General features: G+C 43.8%; 1 protein-coding gene across 1 annotated transcript in view; it reads left to right on the forward strand.

Moving 5' to 3' along the window:
- The first annotated feature begins 387 nt into the window (after nucleotides 1-387).
- Nucleotides 388-17,372, forward strand: part of IL7R (interleukin 7 receptor) — a 492,420-nt gene continuing 475,435 nt past the window's right edge. Inside the window, exon 1 of the mRNA XM_085631005.1 lies at nucleotides 388-572. Coding sequence (XP_085487131.1) covers nucleotides 494-572 — 79 coding nt within the window. The 5' untranslated portion in view covers nucleotides 388-493. The remainder of the gene's footprint in view (nucleotides 573-17,372) is intronic.

Here is a 17,372-nt window from a genome sequence, read left to right on the forward strand (position 1 = left end):
TTAGTTGTAAACTGCTTTAGAAGTTTGCCAGGACGTCTGGGACCCCCAAACAGAACAAGCGGCTGTCGGTAACTTAAGTACAAGTACAGCCAGTAACTTCGGTACCAGTACGGCCGGTAACTTCAGTACCAGTACTGTGTGTCTTACTTCCGCAGTCTCGGTGGTGCAGAAGAGGGGAGAACAATTTCGCGAACTGAAGCCGCCCTGACCCGCACTCAAGGCTTTAATGTGCCCATGCGGGGATTTCGTTGCTCCTCTTCCTGTGCTTCAAAAAGATGCTCACCGTGGCTTCCTTTTCCGTCCTCCGCGCGGCTGTCAATTATTTACTTGTTCTGTATGATGCTACTTCCCCCTAGCTGCGTGATTAGTGAGCAGGAACTGTAGGTGTGTTGTCAGAGAAGCCTCCCTCGGGCTCACACTTGGTGTGAGCACGGCACGCGCGCACTGCCTCGCTCTCACATAGAGCACGCACGGCCTCGCGCTCTCTCGCACCATGCCGCGCATACCTGCCCTCACCTTGCTGCTCCTGTTCCACCGTGCCTACGGCGAGAGCGGCCTCACGTCAGACGACGGTAAATGCTTCCGCCGGATTATCATTTATGGGGGGTATTGGCATTGTAGGCACCGAAAAGCGCTGCGAAACATCTCAGATTGTATTCAGTGTTTCTATGCTACGTACTGTACGGTTTATCTGGCAAGGATTGTTTTCAAATGGGGTGTCCATAAAAGTGAGAAAAGCCTTGCAAACCCATTTATGCGATCTTTAGCGCGCCTTTCTTCCAAAGAGCAAGGCTGTTAGTCCATATGTCTTACTTTGGTGACTATCGGCAGCGTAATTATCTGCTCTGCATTCACCATGGCTTAATTCGGAAGCAGGAAATGAAATAAAAAAGATGCACTTAATTTCTGTACTATGGAAAACAATGTTCGAATACCTGAATGTTTTATAAAGCTGGTTTTTATATTGAGGGTTAATTTGGGGGGGGGGGGGGGACTTAAATGCAAGTGCCTTATTGAGGTACACTATAAAGGTGTCGTTGTGCAAATTAATTCGGAAACAACAATACCTGTGCTTTTCTAAACGTTTTTATTATTACATAGCCTTGTTATACATTACTAAAGCAGACGCAGTACACCGAATGGTAGTAGTAAAATGTACTTTTGAGACAAAATGTAGAACCCTCTCAGTGGACGGCGGCGGGGATTAAAGTCTTACCTCGGCTTGGCGGGTCCCGGACCTCTGTCCATTCCGGTTTTGTTCATGGGTGCCCTTCAGTCATGGGGTCTATAGAGATAGATGCAATGTTATCTCACAGTCTCGTTACCTCACAACTTCAGTGAGGCACTTCCAGTTCCAAGGTCACTAACTACCTCAGTTCAGTGGGCCAGGATCCAATGTTACCTCCTGAGTGGCATTTCCAATTCACGTGCCCCGAACCTGCCAGGCACCTGCCCCTGGGACCGGCAGGGACGAGGTTAAAGGGCGGCTACGTTTAAAATCTTTGGTGATTTTAGTTGAAATCTCTCCGTACACCCCCGCAATGTCTCCGGTAGTACAGTCCACACGCACGGACCTCGAAAATCCTCAACAGGGCGTGTGTTCAGGGCATCAGGGCGCTGTAAAGCAAAACTTCATTTGTAGGAGCCTCTCGGTCATATAGAAATAGTTCCTTTTATTCACAGCAGGCAACAACATAAGTGCGAGAACATTCTATATAAATGCACGCTTACATTAATATATTAATTAGTATTATCATTAGAAGAGTTAATAGCCAATCTAGTGGTGTAGTTGTAGCCGTAGTAACAGTATGAGTGGAATAGCATAACTGGTAGCAGCAGCAAAAGTAGATGATAGACTAGAAATAATAGTAATAACACTGGAAGAAGTAATAGTAGTAGTAGTGATAACAGCTGCAGTAATAGCAGTAGTAGTAGCAGTCATCCTAGTCAGAAAAGTAGGTGTAGTAGCACTGATAGTAGTAGTAATACTAGAAAAAGTAGTAGTAACAGAAGTACTAGTAGCACAGATAGTATATGCAGTAGTGGCAGTGGTATCTATACTAGTAGAAGCTGTACTGCTAGTAGTAGCACTGGTAGGAGTAGTAGTAGAAGTAGTAGACATAGTTATCATAAAAGCGGTAGTATATATACTGGTGATAATACTAGTAGACACAGTAACGCCAGTTGTAGTCATAGTAGCAGTACTACAGGTAGCAGTAGTAGTGGCAGTTGTAGTAATAGTAGCTATACTAGTAATAGCAGTGGCTCTTCTAGTAGTGGCAGTAGTAGTAATAATGGCACTAGGAATAGTAGTAGCAATAGTACTAGTAATAGTGGTAACAAAAGCAGGTAGATATTTTCTTTCATTTTAGGTATTTCGCTTCAGGTGGGTAACAGCAGTGGGTGTCCAACGAAAACACCGGCGAAGAAAGAGCACTAATTCATAGACGGCTTCAGTATCTTGACGCTTGAGGGGTTTCCCACATTTTCAGGCTTTTACCCGACCCTTTGGCCCTGTGAGTGGTCGGAATCCCCCCCCCCCCCCCCCCCTTCCCCCCGCGTGCCTGTTGAAAAAAGATTTTTCCCCCCAAACGTGGACCAAAGTGGCAGGACTGCTTTTGGGAACGGGAAAAAGTTCCTTTTGTGCAGTGTAACCTCAGCCAGGAGTCAAGCGTTTATTTCCTTTAGCCCCTCCCCCCTTACCCCGGAGTATCTCTTTTGGTCCATGAGTTTCAGCCCTCACTTCCCATATGTGTGAGGAGGCTCTTTTCAGGTGCGGATCAGAGGGTCCTTCCAGCTCTATTGAGTAGCAGCAGCTCAAATACACCCTTCTAGGCTTCGAATCACCTCAGGCGGGGTCCACCTTTTAAAAGTTCAGATATGCGGTATTTTGTCCCTAAACAATCTAAGAGACAGGTGGTGAGAGAGTGCTCTGTCTCTCCCACCTGTCCTGACTGCAAAGTAAATACCGACTCGGAGGAGCACTTTCTGTTTTTTGTCCTTTTTGCCATAAGCCGAGGAAGTCTTGGACAACGCCACGAGCCGTATTTTGTCTATAGATCATTCAGCGGATGCGACTCGGAAACCAAGATCTTAAACTACAGAGCGGGCTGTATATTCCATGCCCAGATACTTATTGTTTGCATGACGTGAAAGAAGTAACATTTTACAAACATGATTTCACAGCAGTTGTAACGATTTTATGTTTTTATCACCATGTTATTGTGATTTAAGGTATGGGGGAGTGGTGTATTTTATATTTTATTCTAATACATGATGTATGTGTTTGGTTTGTGCAGCGTGGCAGGTTTATGTGGCAAGAAACGCAGTTGACATCTTTGGTACATTATTAAAGTTACGGGGTGTGAAACCAGAGCTTGAAGGACTCTCCCCACAACACACACCACTCTGCAGTACTCGTGCTAACACACTATGCTAGTGAAAAAAGCAACACACCAGCGCCGAATATTTGTCCTATGGGGATCTGGATACCTAAGCAACAGCGGCAAAGGCACCCTGGGATTCATTTAAATATAGGTATACAAAATAGCTATCTGTCAAACATATCCAGGGTGGAATCTAAAGTTATCACAGCAACATGAATCAATCAGTTGCCTGTATGCAATGAAGTACAGAAAGCAAGGATTCAAATGGCTAGGCAATAGGGTAGAGAAAAAAATCTCTCTCACTCTCTATACACACACACACACACACCCACACACCCAAACACACACAGACCACACATCTGTAGATATATAAGTAACTTGATATATATATATATTCACTGAAAAAACCATAGGTTTCAGGGGTGTTATAGTTAGCTGGACTTTTCACTTGTACAAAACCATTGAAATTCCCCCGTTATAGTTAGTTCAGCTAACTATAACTCGCGCGCCCGCAATGCACTGCTGATGACGTCACATATTACATCACTCATGACATGGTCAGTGACATCACTCATGACATCACTGATGACATCTCAAATGACATCACTGATGACATCACTGATGACATCATCCAGTGAATGTGTGTTTTTCTGAAAATTAAATATGTTTTATATATGTATATCTCAAGGTCGATGGAAGAATAAATGGGTATATAAGTGTCTAAATGGATGATTTGTTTTTGAAAAATTGATTGTGTAACTGACTGATTAAGTGTATCATAGTGAATACATGGCTTAGTGAGTAATGTTTAAATATGTAAATATCTGTATAAGTCTCTCACTTTGTGTATAAGTGGCTGCATGGGTTAGTGAGTAGCTACATGGGTGTCTATATAGGTTATTAGTTGGTTTTTTGAGTATCAGTCTGAGTGTCTGCATGGTTCGGTGGGGGGTATTACGTAGTGCATAGGTGCATGAATGAGTGACTCACTGTTTGTATGGGTTGAACACAGCATGTGTGCAGGACTGTATGGGTGGATGAGTGTGTGTATGGGTGTGTTAGTGAGTGAATGACTGTCTCAATAGTGTCTTTATGAGTAACTACATATGTTTTAAACTAGTATATGTGACTATTGGTGTATATATGTGAGTATATGTGAGAGTGAGAGATTGAAAGAGTTCCTGTATGAATAAGTATGTGTTTCTATAAGTGATTGTTTAAAAGACTAAGTATGTGTAAGTTTCCGTAGAAGTAAGTATGGTGGTGTGTGTATAACTGTATATGCAAGTAAATGTATGTTTGATTCTTTATTAGCATGAGTGACTATGTGTGTGAGTAACTCTATGGATGAGTGGCATTGTGTAACAGGATGTATAGGTGTATGAGTACATATGATGAGTGAGTACATGTATGAGTGACTGTATAGGACTGTTGGTGAATGAGTGGATGTGTATGTGGATCTTAGAATTACTGAAGAGGTTGTTGTAACTGGTATTGGTATGTCCATTGTTTTGAAAATTTTAGTCTCTATTTTTGAATGTGTGTATCAAAGGTTATATTAGGGTGAGAGGAGGTCTGCCACTCTATCAGAAGGATGATGTCATCAGTGATGTCATTTGAGATGTCATCAGTGATGTCATGAGTGATGTCACTGACCATGTCATGAGTGATGTAATATGTGACGTCATCAGCAGTGCATTGCGGGCGCGCGAGTTATAGTTAGCTGAACTAACTATAACGGGGGAATTTCAATGGTTTTGTACAAGTGAAAAGTCCAGCTAACTATAACACCCCTGAAACCTATGGTTTTTTCAGTGAATTTCTGAGGTTTTTTAAATGCTAATTCCTAACTATAACGTGCCTGAAACCTATGGTTTTTTCTGTGAATTTCAAAGGTTTTTTAAATGCTAATTTCTAACTATGCCTACAGAGATAGGACATGTGAAGAAAGAAGAAAAAATGCACAGAAAGAAACAAAAGAAGTGCAGAAAGAAGCAACAGAAGTCCTCAAATACGAAGATAAGTGCAGGAAGAAGGATAACGTGCAGAAAGAACAAAAAGAAGAGCAGAAAGAAGCCTTGTTGCAAAATCATCTTGTACCCTCAACTTTTTCAGACGGATACTGGTGGTAACTGAGTCTGACTAACCAGTCCTAGAGCCAGTGCCATGTTAAAAGACACTTAGAATACAGTGAAAACACCTACATACACTAGGGAACATTATGCGTTGGGGTCCCCCTGTGATTAGCATGACCTCCTCTGTAAGCCCCTAGTATATAATAGGGCATGGGGATTAAAACTACCTCTTAAAACAGGCCACAGGGCGTTTTTGCACACGTTAACTCAGGCCCCGTCCCCTCCATTCACCACTGTGTAAACACGCCCTGTGTCCATTTTTAGTTGGGAGATTAAGTTCATTTGAATCCTGAGGGTCCCTAGGGTCCAACTAGCCCACTAGGTACCTCCAGTAAGTGCCACAGAGCTGCGTTGCAGAGAGGTGTAAAAAGTGGCACGGCCTGGACCACCTCTCTGCAATGCAGCTCAGTGGCGCTTACTGGAAGCACTTGGTGGGCTAGTTAGCCCCCAGGGGCCCTCAGTATTGAAGGGAAATTATATCCCCAATTTAAAACGTGCCATAGTGCGTGTTTGCACACGTCACCTCAGGCCCCGTCCCCTCCCTTCACCACTGTGTAAACGCGCCCTGTGGCTGTTCTAAGTTGAGAGATTAAGTCCCCTTGAATCCTAAGGGTCCCTAGGGTCAAACTAGACCACTAGGTACCTCCAGTAAGCGCCACAGAGCTGCGTTGCAGAGAGGGGCTTGGCCTCAGAACACCTGGCTGCAGCGTAGCTCCCTGGCGCATACTGGAGATGCCTGTTGGGGGCGCGTTTGCAGAGTGCTGCACGGAGGGGGCATGGCCTCCGGCACGATGCCAGTCTTTTATTTATTTTAGTTTTTTAAGAAGGGGGGCTGTTTGGTTCCCCTTCTTATTCTAATTTATTGGCCCTGATGACCCCATCCCCCAGGGCCAGTCTCCTAATTATATTTTTTTGACCCCAATCCCCAGGGCCGGCCACTGTTTTTTATTATTTTTAAAAAATATATATTCATAGACACACCTAGGACATGCTGGACAAACCGTACGTACCTATCACCATGACGATTTGCGTGATATTCATTAAAAGGCGACTATGCATGCAATGAATCCACGTGGAATGTATTTACACCACTAGTGAAGCTCTGACATGTCTGATGCCCTACCGTGCCTAATCCTGGTAGACACCCTTGTCGTTTATTTATACAAACATGGGTAGCTATTGACGGGCACATTTAATACACATGCACACCAAGCCATTCAAAGGGGATTCGACAAAAATTCGACCAAAACTATGCAAGAAACCCCCCTCACGGTTAATAAAACACACATCCACTGCCGGATGTGTAATACTTTTTATTTTACTCTCTGGAAAGGGGACGAACATCACTTGAGAGTCACAGCGTGCTCCTGACAGAGCCCAATGCTGTGTTACACCCACCATTGCCTGCCGAGTGCCACACACCTCTGTGTTGTATTCCACTAGCTAGTGCATATGCTATGACACTCTCTAGCCCATGTGCACTGTAACACCACCCCGTGAATATGTCATGCCACACTTGTCTTCGCACGGGTTATATTGCCCCATCTAACGTGCCTTTCTCGATGCCTATGTTATAACGCACAGTGCTATGCCATACATATTACAATCTGGGATCCATATCTTTGTCACAGTGCATATGCAACGTTACACTCCCCAGCACATATTTTATATTACAACTTTAGAGACTAGTTAGGTTACACAACACTGCCCTGTGCATATTACACTCCAAGGCGCATATCGCATAGCACGCGCTAGTGCCTGTGCTATCTCGCGCTCTCCAATGAATCTGTCATTGCGCACAATGTATTACATATTATATTTCACGCCCGGTTCATCTTATATCACACTTTTTGGTGCATAGTTTATACCATACACTATATCTAGTTTTCATTTTCAATCGTGCTCTCAGGACTATGTTCTATATAACACTGTGTTCACCTACCCTTTTCACGGGCATTACATTTTGCGATAGGGGGTGGAGGGTCAGGGGGTGTTTCTGCCAAGTGAGCCCGGAGTTACAGTCACAAACGTCCTCTTCTTCCTGAATAAAAGTGAGATTATGCTGCATACTTGTTCATATTTTAAGTAGTTCGCACAGACACAATGTTTTAAAAACAATAAAGTTCCTAATACCCGCCTTCTCTGAACAGTTAGCTTGCTGCCCCATCCCCTTCCTCCCTATCCTCTGTTGTGTGAATCCATGGACTAGCCTCCTCCCTCCTGCCATGCATGGTCTGATGTGCTGCCACTGCCCTCAATTTAGTATGATGTACCAGTCCACTCCTCCTGCCCTCCATTGCCCAATTCTATGCCCCATCATTGACCTCCTGCTTAAACTCTGTGCTTAGCTTGCTGCCCCTATTCTCCTTCCCCCTGCCCTCCGATGTCTTTGTGCAAGCCCCTGCTCCATCCTTTTTGCCCACCATGTCCCATGGACCTGCCACTCCTATCTACTCTGAGTGTTCTGTTGAGCTGCCACTCCCCTCCCACCTGCCTAGCATTGTCAGATGACTGTAACCTGTCCCTGCCACCTCCACCCTGCCTGTCCACATGCCATGCCCCTATCCTCTTCCTCCTGTCCTACATGGTCCATTGTACTGCCACACCCTTCTGCCCTCCCTGGTCTGTTGTGCTGCAACTGCTCCTCCTGCCTGCCCCGTGTGGTCTGTTGTGAGGTCCCTTCCCCTGAACTTTCTTGTCTGTGCACAGGTCCTGACCCTCCCTTCTATCCTCCATCGTCCTTTGTGCATGCCCCTCCACCCTCCTTCTTGCCCATCATAGCCATTGTGCTGCCACTAACCCTCCCACTTGCCATGCATGGTCTTCTGTGCTGCCATGGCCCCTCCCACCTTCCCTGTGTGGTCAGTTAGCTGCCCCTGACCCCCTCCCACCTTCCCTCCATGGTCTGTGTGTATGCCATCACAGTCTCACTGTTGCTCTTCATGGTGTGTCTTGCTTCTAGTGCCCATCCTGCCTGACCTCCATGGCTATCTTGCTGCTCCTGCCCTGCCCCCTTGCCCCCAGCCCTACTCCCTCCCTCCTGGCTTGTCTGTTCCATTGTAATGCCCCTGATCCGTCCCTCCTGCCCTTTATGGTCTGTTATGCTGCAGCTTTCTCTCCTGTCTGTCCATTATGGTCAGCTAGCTACCATTGCCTCTTGCCCCTCTGTTCTCTGTTGTCCATGTGCATGGTCCTGTCCCTTCCCTCTTGCTTTCTATGGATTGTTGTGCTGCACTCCCGTCCTGCATGCCCTGTGTGGTGTATTGTGCTGCTGCAAACCCTGATGCCTGCCCTGCAGGGTCAGTTTGGTGCACCTCTCCATGTCCCTCCTGTCCTCTGTTATCCAAGTCCATGTCCCTATCCCATTTCCTTCCATGATCCAATGTACCATACTTGCGAACATTTTGAACTTGGTAAGAGGGAGATTTTGAAAAAAAACTGGGGTATTGATTTTCCCCTTTGAGTTACATTGAAAAAGAGGATATTGTAGACAGGAGACAGATCAAATAAAGCCCATTTGAGCTTAAAAACATTGGACGTTTCCTGGCTGAATCGGGTCTGTTGGCATGTATGGTTGTACTACCATTGCCTCTTCCTTCTGCCCACAATGGTCTATTACATTGCCACAGCCTTGAAGGAGGGTAATTTTGTATCACAGGGGGCCCCTGGCCCGTTCTGTCCACACCTGAAGTATGAGACCCTTGTCCTTGCCCTGCCAGCTGCATTTGTAGGCCGTATTAAATTGACCAGCGGGTCCTGTGTTGCTATATAATTATCCTGAGACATCCTTACCACTCAGCCAGCATAAACCCCTGTGTAGGCCCTTCTGTTCAATATGTAGGCCTCTTTGTTAAATTGACCATAGCTCTGCAATTTTAGTGTATAGCAGTCTGAAGGCAGGTCTGCGAGGCCTTCTGATCCAAACTAGTAGCCCCCACCCTACCCGAGTGCTCCGTGCTCGGTATCAAAGTTCAACATCCCCCTGAAGCTGTCGACATACAGTAGGCTGCATCCTGGACTGGTACTTGCTTCCTGGGCAGGTTTCCCGCTTTTAAGGAAGTGGCAACCGCAGAGCGTCAAGTTAGGAGAACTGAGGAGATTTTATACATGAATATATTGAATTCCCGTACAATACCCATTATTTTCTGCTTGCTCTATGGAACTTACGATAAGCGATTGGCCTGAGAGACTGACCTTTTCACCCAGTCCATTGTCAGCATTAAGCGGGTAAATGACGAAATGTCTGGTAAAATCTGCAGACGAAGCTTTTGGGTAGCATACGTAGGTAGATGTAGCGTGCAAAGGAGCCCACAAAATGATATAAAAAGGGAGCACCCACAGATATCGACGGACTACCTCGCCGTCTGTATGTAGGTTAACAGGCAGTGCAGGTTTTCCCCAAGAGCTGGGAGCTCTTGTCTTCCTTTGCTTAAAATGTCTTGCTCTGCTTTGCTTGAAGTATCTTATTCTATTTTACCTATATGAAATGTCATGTTATGTTTAACCATTGTTCTCTTTACTTTTGCATTTAAAAGATTTTGTATTGTAATTGCAGGAATGCTTGCTCTAAGAGTAAACGTGAGTGTTCCTAGGTAACATTTTCCTTGGTGTAACTTGTTTCTCATGATGCATTTATAGATGTGTTTTCTCTCTCTCTCTGTCAGTACATTAATTGAGATACAGAGAATATTATGACAGCTGTATGATTATCTGGATTCTGTATTTTGTACTTTATGTCTCTATTCTGCGGTTTCTTTGAAGTTGCATCTTCTCATTAAACTGCCATTGTATTCTGCCTCCAATTCCATGTCTCATATGTCTGTTTTCTTCATTTTTGGAGCAAGCGTTCCTAGGCACCCCGGCTCAAATTAAGGTGCCCCTTTTGTCCCTGACTCACTCTCCTGCTCAGTTCTGTGGTGGCTCCCGGGGATCTGGGGACCGCCCCTAGCTTCCTTGACCCATAATAGATCTTCCCTCCAACAGCCTCTCTTGCAAGTCCTGTATTGTTGGTTTGTTGCCCCTGCCCCCCTTTCCACTGCCCTCCATAGTCTGTTGTGCTTCCATGGCCCTTCCTGCCTGCTCAGTGTGGTTAAATTGTTGCCTTTGCACCCTCCTACCTGCCTTCAATTTTCAGAGTCCGTGCCCCTGGCCTCTGCCTCTCAACAGTATCCTAATGAACAACTAGATTGCTAACATTCTATATTTATTACAAAAGTGTGGAACGCCTGACATCATCTTGATGTAATCAAAACTGTAATACCTAGAGCATTTCCTTTAGAAATTACATATATGAGAGGGTCTTATTGGCATCAAAATTATGGTTAGTGCTCTAAAAGACTAAAATAAGGACATATTTTCTGAGTTTTCAAATAGCGACAAAGCACTTTTAAATTATTTGTTATCTTTATGTTTTTTTATCCAGTTGACCACTTGATTAAATGTTGCACTTAGGGGAGAGGATGTGGTGTTACTTCCAGAACTGCAGACTTTGCAACTGGGGAACCAGGTTGCAGTTTCTGCTTCAGCTCGACATTCTGTGATTCTGGTCAAATCACTTAGTCTCCCCATGTCTACAACCAAAATGAATTTGTTCTTGTGTGATGTAACCAATGCTCATGTAAAGCACTCCAATACCTGACAAGTCTGCACTATATAACACTGCAAAAACACAAAATAATAAGTGTTTTGCACACTTTTGTCATTGGGCTATATTTGGGCTACATCTGGGTGATATTGGGCTACATTTGGGCTCTTTTGTCTCCGGTGGCCATCTTGGGAGATTTATTTGTTATGAAGTTTCCTAATTTCCTCATGTACTGCAGTCCCCTCAGTAGGAAATGCTTTCAGTTTTTTACTTTGATTCCATCATGAAGGTATTCAGATATGTCACACATTTGCCATAAATTCTGAATGTTAGCACTCTAGTTGCTCATTAGATCACTGTAGTAAAACTACTGCACCATGGAAGTCTGCTCCTGGTATTAAAAGTGCATGTTTCAGTCTGCATGTCAGAATTTTTTAATGAAATAGAAGAGGATTTGAGAAGTCACTCAAAATGTGCCCTCATTTTCTTTCTTCAGCATTAATCATAATTTCTATGGCAAAATGAACCTCCTCATTGTGTTCCTTTTTAAATTAAATGTTTTAAGTGTTACCAGTTTATTCCAATCAAGATGGCTTCAGGTGTGCCATACTTTTGTCATAATGAAGACAGTAAGCGCTCTAGTTGTTTTTAAGAACATTCTGGGACATTCTGTCATTGGGCTATACTTGGGCTACATCTGGGTGATATTTGGGCTACATTTGGGCTCTTTTGTCTCTGGTGGCCATCTTGGGAGACTTATTTGTTATGAAGTTTCCTAATTTCCTCATTTACTGCAGTCTCCTCAGTAGGAAATGCTTTCAGTTTTTTACTTTGATTCCATCAAGAAGGCATTCAGATGTGTCACACATTTGCCATAAATTCAGAATGTTAGCACTCTTTTTGCTCATTAGATCACTGTAGTAAAGCTACTGCTCACCAGGGAAAACTGCTGCTGGTATTGAAAGTGCATGTTTCAGTCTGCATGTCAGAATTTTTTAATGAAATAGAAGAGGATTTGAGAAGTCACTCAAAATGTGCCCTAATTTTTCTTTCTGCAGCACTAATCATACTTTTTATGGAAAAATGAACCCCCTCATTTTGTTCCTTTTTAAATCAAATGTTTTAAGAGTTACCATTTTAATCCAAGCAAGATGGCTTCAGGTGTGCCATACGTTTATCATAAGTAGGACTGTTAGCGCTCTAGTAGTTCTTTGGAACACTCTGGGAAGCTGCAGTAGAACACAAAGGAATCAACTGACAGTCTCTGCCCTTGTTGGATGTACATGTTTTACTGAGAATGTCAGACTTCATTCTCACATGACTGAGAAAGATAATGTGAATTTACAGAAAATAAGCTCTCAGTTTAGCCTATAGATCACCTTCCAAACCTCTGTGGTAAAAGCATGAGAAAATATTTTTCTCTCAATCATGATATCCCAGCAGAAGGCTTTTTCACATGGTGAAATCACCTTAGAACATACCACAATTCCTAAAATGAGTATGGTACCATCAACAAATGATTTATAATGTAACTAAAGTCTTAAAACCTTCTATTAACTGCAATGCTTTTTAATGAGGTGCTATCATGTATATTGGTCCCAAGATGGCTGCCAACACTTCTTGGATGAAGTGCTGACAGCCAATCAGATCTCAGGATGAGATGTGTGGTTAGGCTCCGCCCACATATATATATGCTTTTAAATGCTATTTTCTCAGGATCTACTGAACAGATTTACACCAGACCTGCAAAAGGCACTTCCTTGACCTTATGGCTACCTCTCTGCCAAATTTCAAGTAATTCTGTTCAGCCGTTCGGGCTGTAGCTGTGTCTAAAGGTCCTATGGAAAAATGCATGGGGAAAACGCGTTTTGGGACCCCCCTTTTTTCTCGGCCCCTGCTTGACGAATCCCCCCGAGACTTTCAGGGTAGGAGCGGAGCGTAGCACCCCACCTATTTTGAAAATTTCGCGAGGATTCGTCGACCGGCGCCAAAGTTATTCCAAATAGAATGTTGCGGATTTCCTATGGAAACAGGGTCCTAACTATAACTACCTACTGGCGACCGCCAGTAGGTAATATATATATATATATATATATATATATAATCTACTGGCGGTCGCCAGTAGATAGTTATAGTTAGGACCCTGTTTCCATAGGAAATCCGCAACATTCTATTTGGAATAACTTTGGCGCCGTCGACGAATCCTCGCGAAATTTTCAAAATAGGTGGGGCGCTACGCTCCGCTCCTACCCTGAAAGTCTCGGGGGGATTCGTCAAGCGGGGGCTGAGAAAAAAGGGGGGTCCCAAAACGCGTTTTTCCCATGCATTTTTCCATAGGACCTTTAGACACAGCTACAGCCCGAACGGCTGAACAGTGTTACTCAAAATTTGGCAGAGAGGTAGTCCTCAGGTCAAGGAAGTGCCTTTTGTAGGTTTGGTGTAAATCTGTTCAGTAGATCCTGAGAAAATAGCATTTAAATCAATATATATATCTGAGCCAGCTTACGGTGCGCTTACCGTGCGCTTACGGTAAGCTTACCGTACGCGTACGGTGACGTGCGCGAGCGCGATTCTGATTGGCTGTTAGATCTAAGTAAACATTCGAATCGGTCGAAACCAGGAAGCGGCGGCCGCCATTTTCTCTCTCGCACTCTGAGTGAGGTAGCAAAAACAAAGGCAAAAAACATCTAAAGGGGCAATGTATTCAGTTCCTAACCACCTAGCAGTGATGATGGTGTCCCCAAAGAACCCCCAAGGCCAAAAATTCAAATTTTTTTTTTTTGAAAAATCGCCGATTACGCTTACCGTACGTGTACGGTAAAAATTAATAAAAAAAAAAAACTATCCACACTATCCCCACCCCGTGTGCAAAAGGTGCCCGAAGCGCACCTTTTGTGCATGGCATATATTTTACAAATGAAAATATAAATGATTACCTTTCACAACGATGCGCATAATATGTCCTCCATGTGCGCACGGTGCGCGAAGCGCATCGTGCGTACATGGCCCATCCCGCGCGCACCGCGTGACCACCGTGCGTGCACGGCACTAACTGCGTAAAGTGGGCGCGCGGTGCGCGAAGCGCACCGCGTGCTCACTGTGCACGCACGGTGCGCGAAGCGCACCGTGCGCGCACGGAACGAACTGCGTTAACTGGGCGCGCACGCCACGAATGGCGTAAAGTAACTTAGCATTTAAAAAACCGTACAAATTCACTGAAAAAACCATAGGTTTCACACACGTTATAGTTAGGAATTAGCATTTAAAAAACCTTGCAAATTCACTGAAAAAACCATAGGTTTCACACATGTTATAGTTAGCGGAAATTTTAATCATAAAAAACCATTGAAATTCCCCCGTTATAGTTAGTGCAGGCAACTATAACTCGCGCAACCGCAATCCTCTGCTGATGCTAATACTGTATTTAGACACTTATTTGCCCATGTCTTCTTTCATTAAATTTTAGCTATACATATATTACAAATATTTTTTTTTCATAAAGACACATATGTCATCCGCAGAGGATTGTGGTTGCGTGAGTTATAGTTGCCTGCACTAACTATAACGGGGGAATTTCAATGGTTTTTTATGATTAAAATTTCCGCTAACTATAACATGTGTGAAACCTATGGTTTTTTCAGTGAATATATATATATATATTACCTACTGGCGGTCGCCAGTAGGTAGTTATAGTTAGGACCTAATTTCCATAGGAAAAGCGTTTCTAGGTCTCGCCTACGCAGGGCGCATGCGCTGCAGAGTAAAGAGACCTTTAGTCATCGGCACAGCTTTCCCTGCAAAAAACATGCACGCGTTGCATTGCTTCCAATGGTAACGCGTGTACGTCTGGAGATTCACTTGCGGGAGCGAGCAGCTGGTGCCATATGGTAGCAATTATCGCGCCCTGCTGCTCGCTCCCAGAAGGGAATCGCGCCGGCCCCCTCCTCTCTCCCCTCCCCTTGCAGCCGCGCGAGGCGCGCGCTTGTACTTTTTAAATCGTTTTGATTTCTGTTATGAGCAGTTTGAAAATGCCTAGCAACAGATGTCCTTTGTGGGATCTCTAATTAATCTTGCATGCTTAACGTCCCCTGCAAACCTTTCTCGTGGTGCATGATGGAGCACATGTTTGTACTGTAAGGGCAGTGCTGCTTCTCATAAGTTCCATTTTAAAATAACCCACAAGGAAATATGTTGCTCTGATTGTAGGAACAAAATAAATGTTAGCAAAAATCAAAATCAACATATGAACATTTCCTGCTTTCATAGAGAGCTTAGTGCATCTATTTCGTCAGTTTCTTGGTGCTGTCTGTTGGTAAGAAGAAAATCGAGCCACAGGAGGTGCAATTATTCGCCCAGGATCATACAATCTGGTTAAGTTGCACAGAGATGATTAGAAGCCAAGTGGCCCAATCACATATGTTACAACTTAACCACTAGGCCACGCTCCCTCCCAGCAGCATTTTCTTTAAAACACACAGCGTGCCTTCAAACATTCCCAGCATCTGTTATGTGAAGGGGCGTGGCTTATTGAAAGCATGTTCTGACAGAGAAGGCGATTTGTTTTAAAATGGTTTTCTCGCGCCTGGTTCATTGAAGACAGGCTGTCAAAGGCAGTGTTCCACACAGCTATGCCATGCTCCATTCTCTGACCGTCACAAGAATGCATCTCTGGTTCTAAACGTACACAGAACTGGGCACACTTTATTATTTCACGTGGAGTGCTTGTGCCTCTAAACACTAAAAAAACCAAGCATTTGCAATGCAATAGGTCTCGCATTTATGCGGGTTTGACCTACTGACATTGCAAATGACAATGCCTTTTATTTTTGTTTTTTAAACATAAATAAAAGGCATTGTCATTTACAATGCCAATAGCTTAAACTTGCGTAAATGTGAAACCTATTGCATTGCAAATGCTTGTTTGATTTGCCAATATCTTTGGCGCGTTTGATGAATCTTCGCGAAATTTTCAAAACTAACGGGGCGGACCGGTCAGCTCCTGTCTTGAAAGTTTCGGGGTAATTCATCAAGCGGGGGCCGAGAAAAAAGGGGGGTCCCAAATCGCGTTTTCCCCATGTTAATTTCAATAGGAATTTTGAAACAGGTTACAGACAGAACTGCTGAACGGAATTACACCAAATTTGGCAAAAAGGTAGGTCTTGGTCTAGAAAGCGTGCTTTTTAAAAAAATGATGTGAATCTGTTCAGTAGTTTCTAAGAAAATAAAAAATAAAAAAATATCGATATCTGGGCGGAGCCTAACCACATATCTCATCGTGAGATCTGATCGGCTGTCAGCACTCCAAACCAGGAATATAATAGAATAGAATACCTTTATTGTACAGTTAATTAAAACTCACAATGTTCAAAACTTCCATCATTAAGAATCATTAAGCTTGTTTTACACATATGTTAGTAAAGTAAAAAGAAGAATGTGTTTTAAACCCTGTAAAATCATCTGCCTCAGTTGCGTTATCTCTATGGTCCTTCTCTGAATTTAAAAGGTCAATGTGACTCAGTGTACCGGCGCGTGATTTGGCTTGGCCAGATCATTACCAGACTGTTCCATTATTTGATTGACAAGCTGTTACATGCTGTTTTTCACTGTGCGATATGGCTAGCTATTAAGTCTTCTGGCCACTGTGTCAAAGTACTTTGTTAGTCTGCAGTTTAGCTGGACCTCTTCAGGTTTAAAGCATATCTTCACAGCCTGCCTGCAGCTTGTTATGCCCTTTTGGTTCCATAATGTCGGAGTAAGGTGCGCCTAATATCCATCAGGTTTGGGCATATACAAATTATGTGTATTAAGTCCTCCTTCCCTGTTCTGCAAAGACGGTAAAGGTGTTAAAGGTGTTCTTCTGCTCCCCTTTTCCAAGGTGCCAAGTGAGGGAGAATTGGTAGGATGCTGAAGCGCAGATTTAGAAATGTGTCTTGTCTTCCGCGTGAGACCCGTTTTCAGGTATTCCTGCGGTTTAAGAGCTTTATAATCTTTCAGCACAGCCCATCCATGTGCCCTCTTGGCCAGAGTTTCTTTATCTTCTATGGATGATATCATTTTAGTTACTTTTGTTACCGCCTTTTTGAAGCTTTTGTTGTCTATGGATGACTCCCAGAAGTTTTTATTCCTGGTATTCCAGTGATTCTAGTGGATACTTCTTGGCGGGTGAGTTCAGTTGAGTTGACAGATCAGTCCAGAGGTGGGCGTTTAAAGAACCTTGCTCCGCGCCTCTGATTTTGCGCCAACTTTTTATGTAGGCGCCTCTTCTCT

The sequence above is a fragment of the Triturus cristatus genome, chromosome 2_1, assembly GCF_964204655.1.
Source record: "Triturus cristatus chromosome 2_1, aTriCri1.1, whole genome shotgun sequence".
Taxonomy (NCBI): Eukaryota; Metazoa; Chordata; class Amphibia; order Caudata; family Salamandridae; genus Triturus; species Triturus cristatus.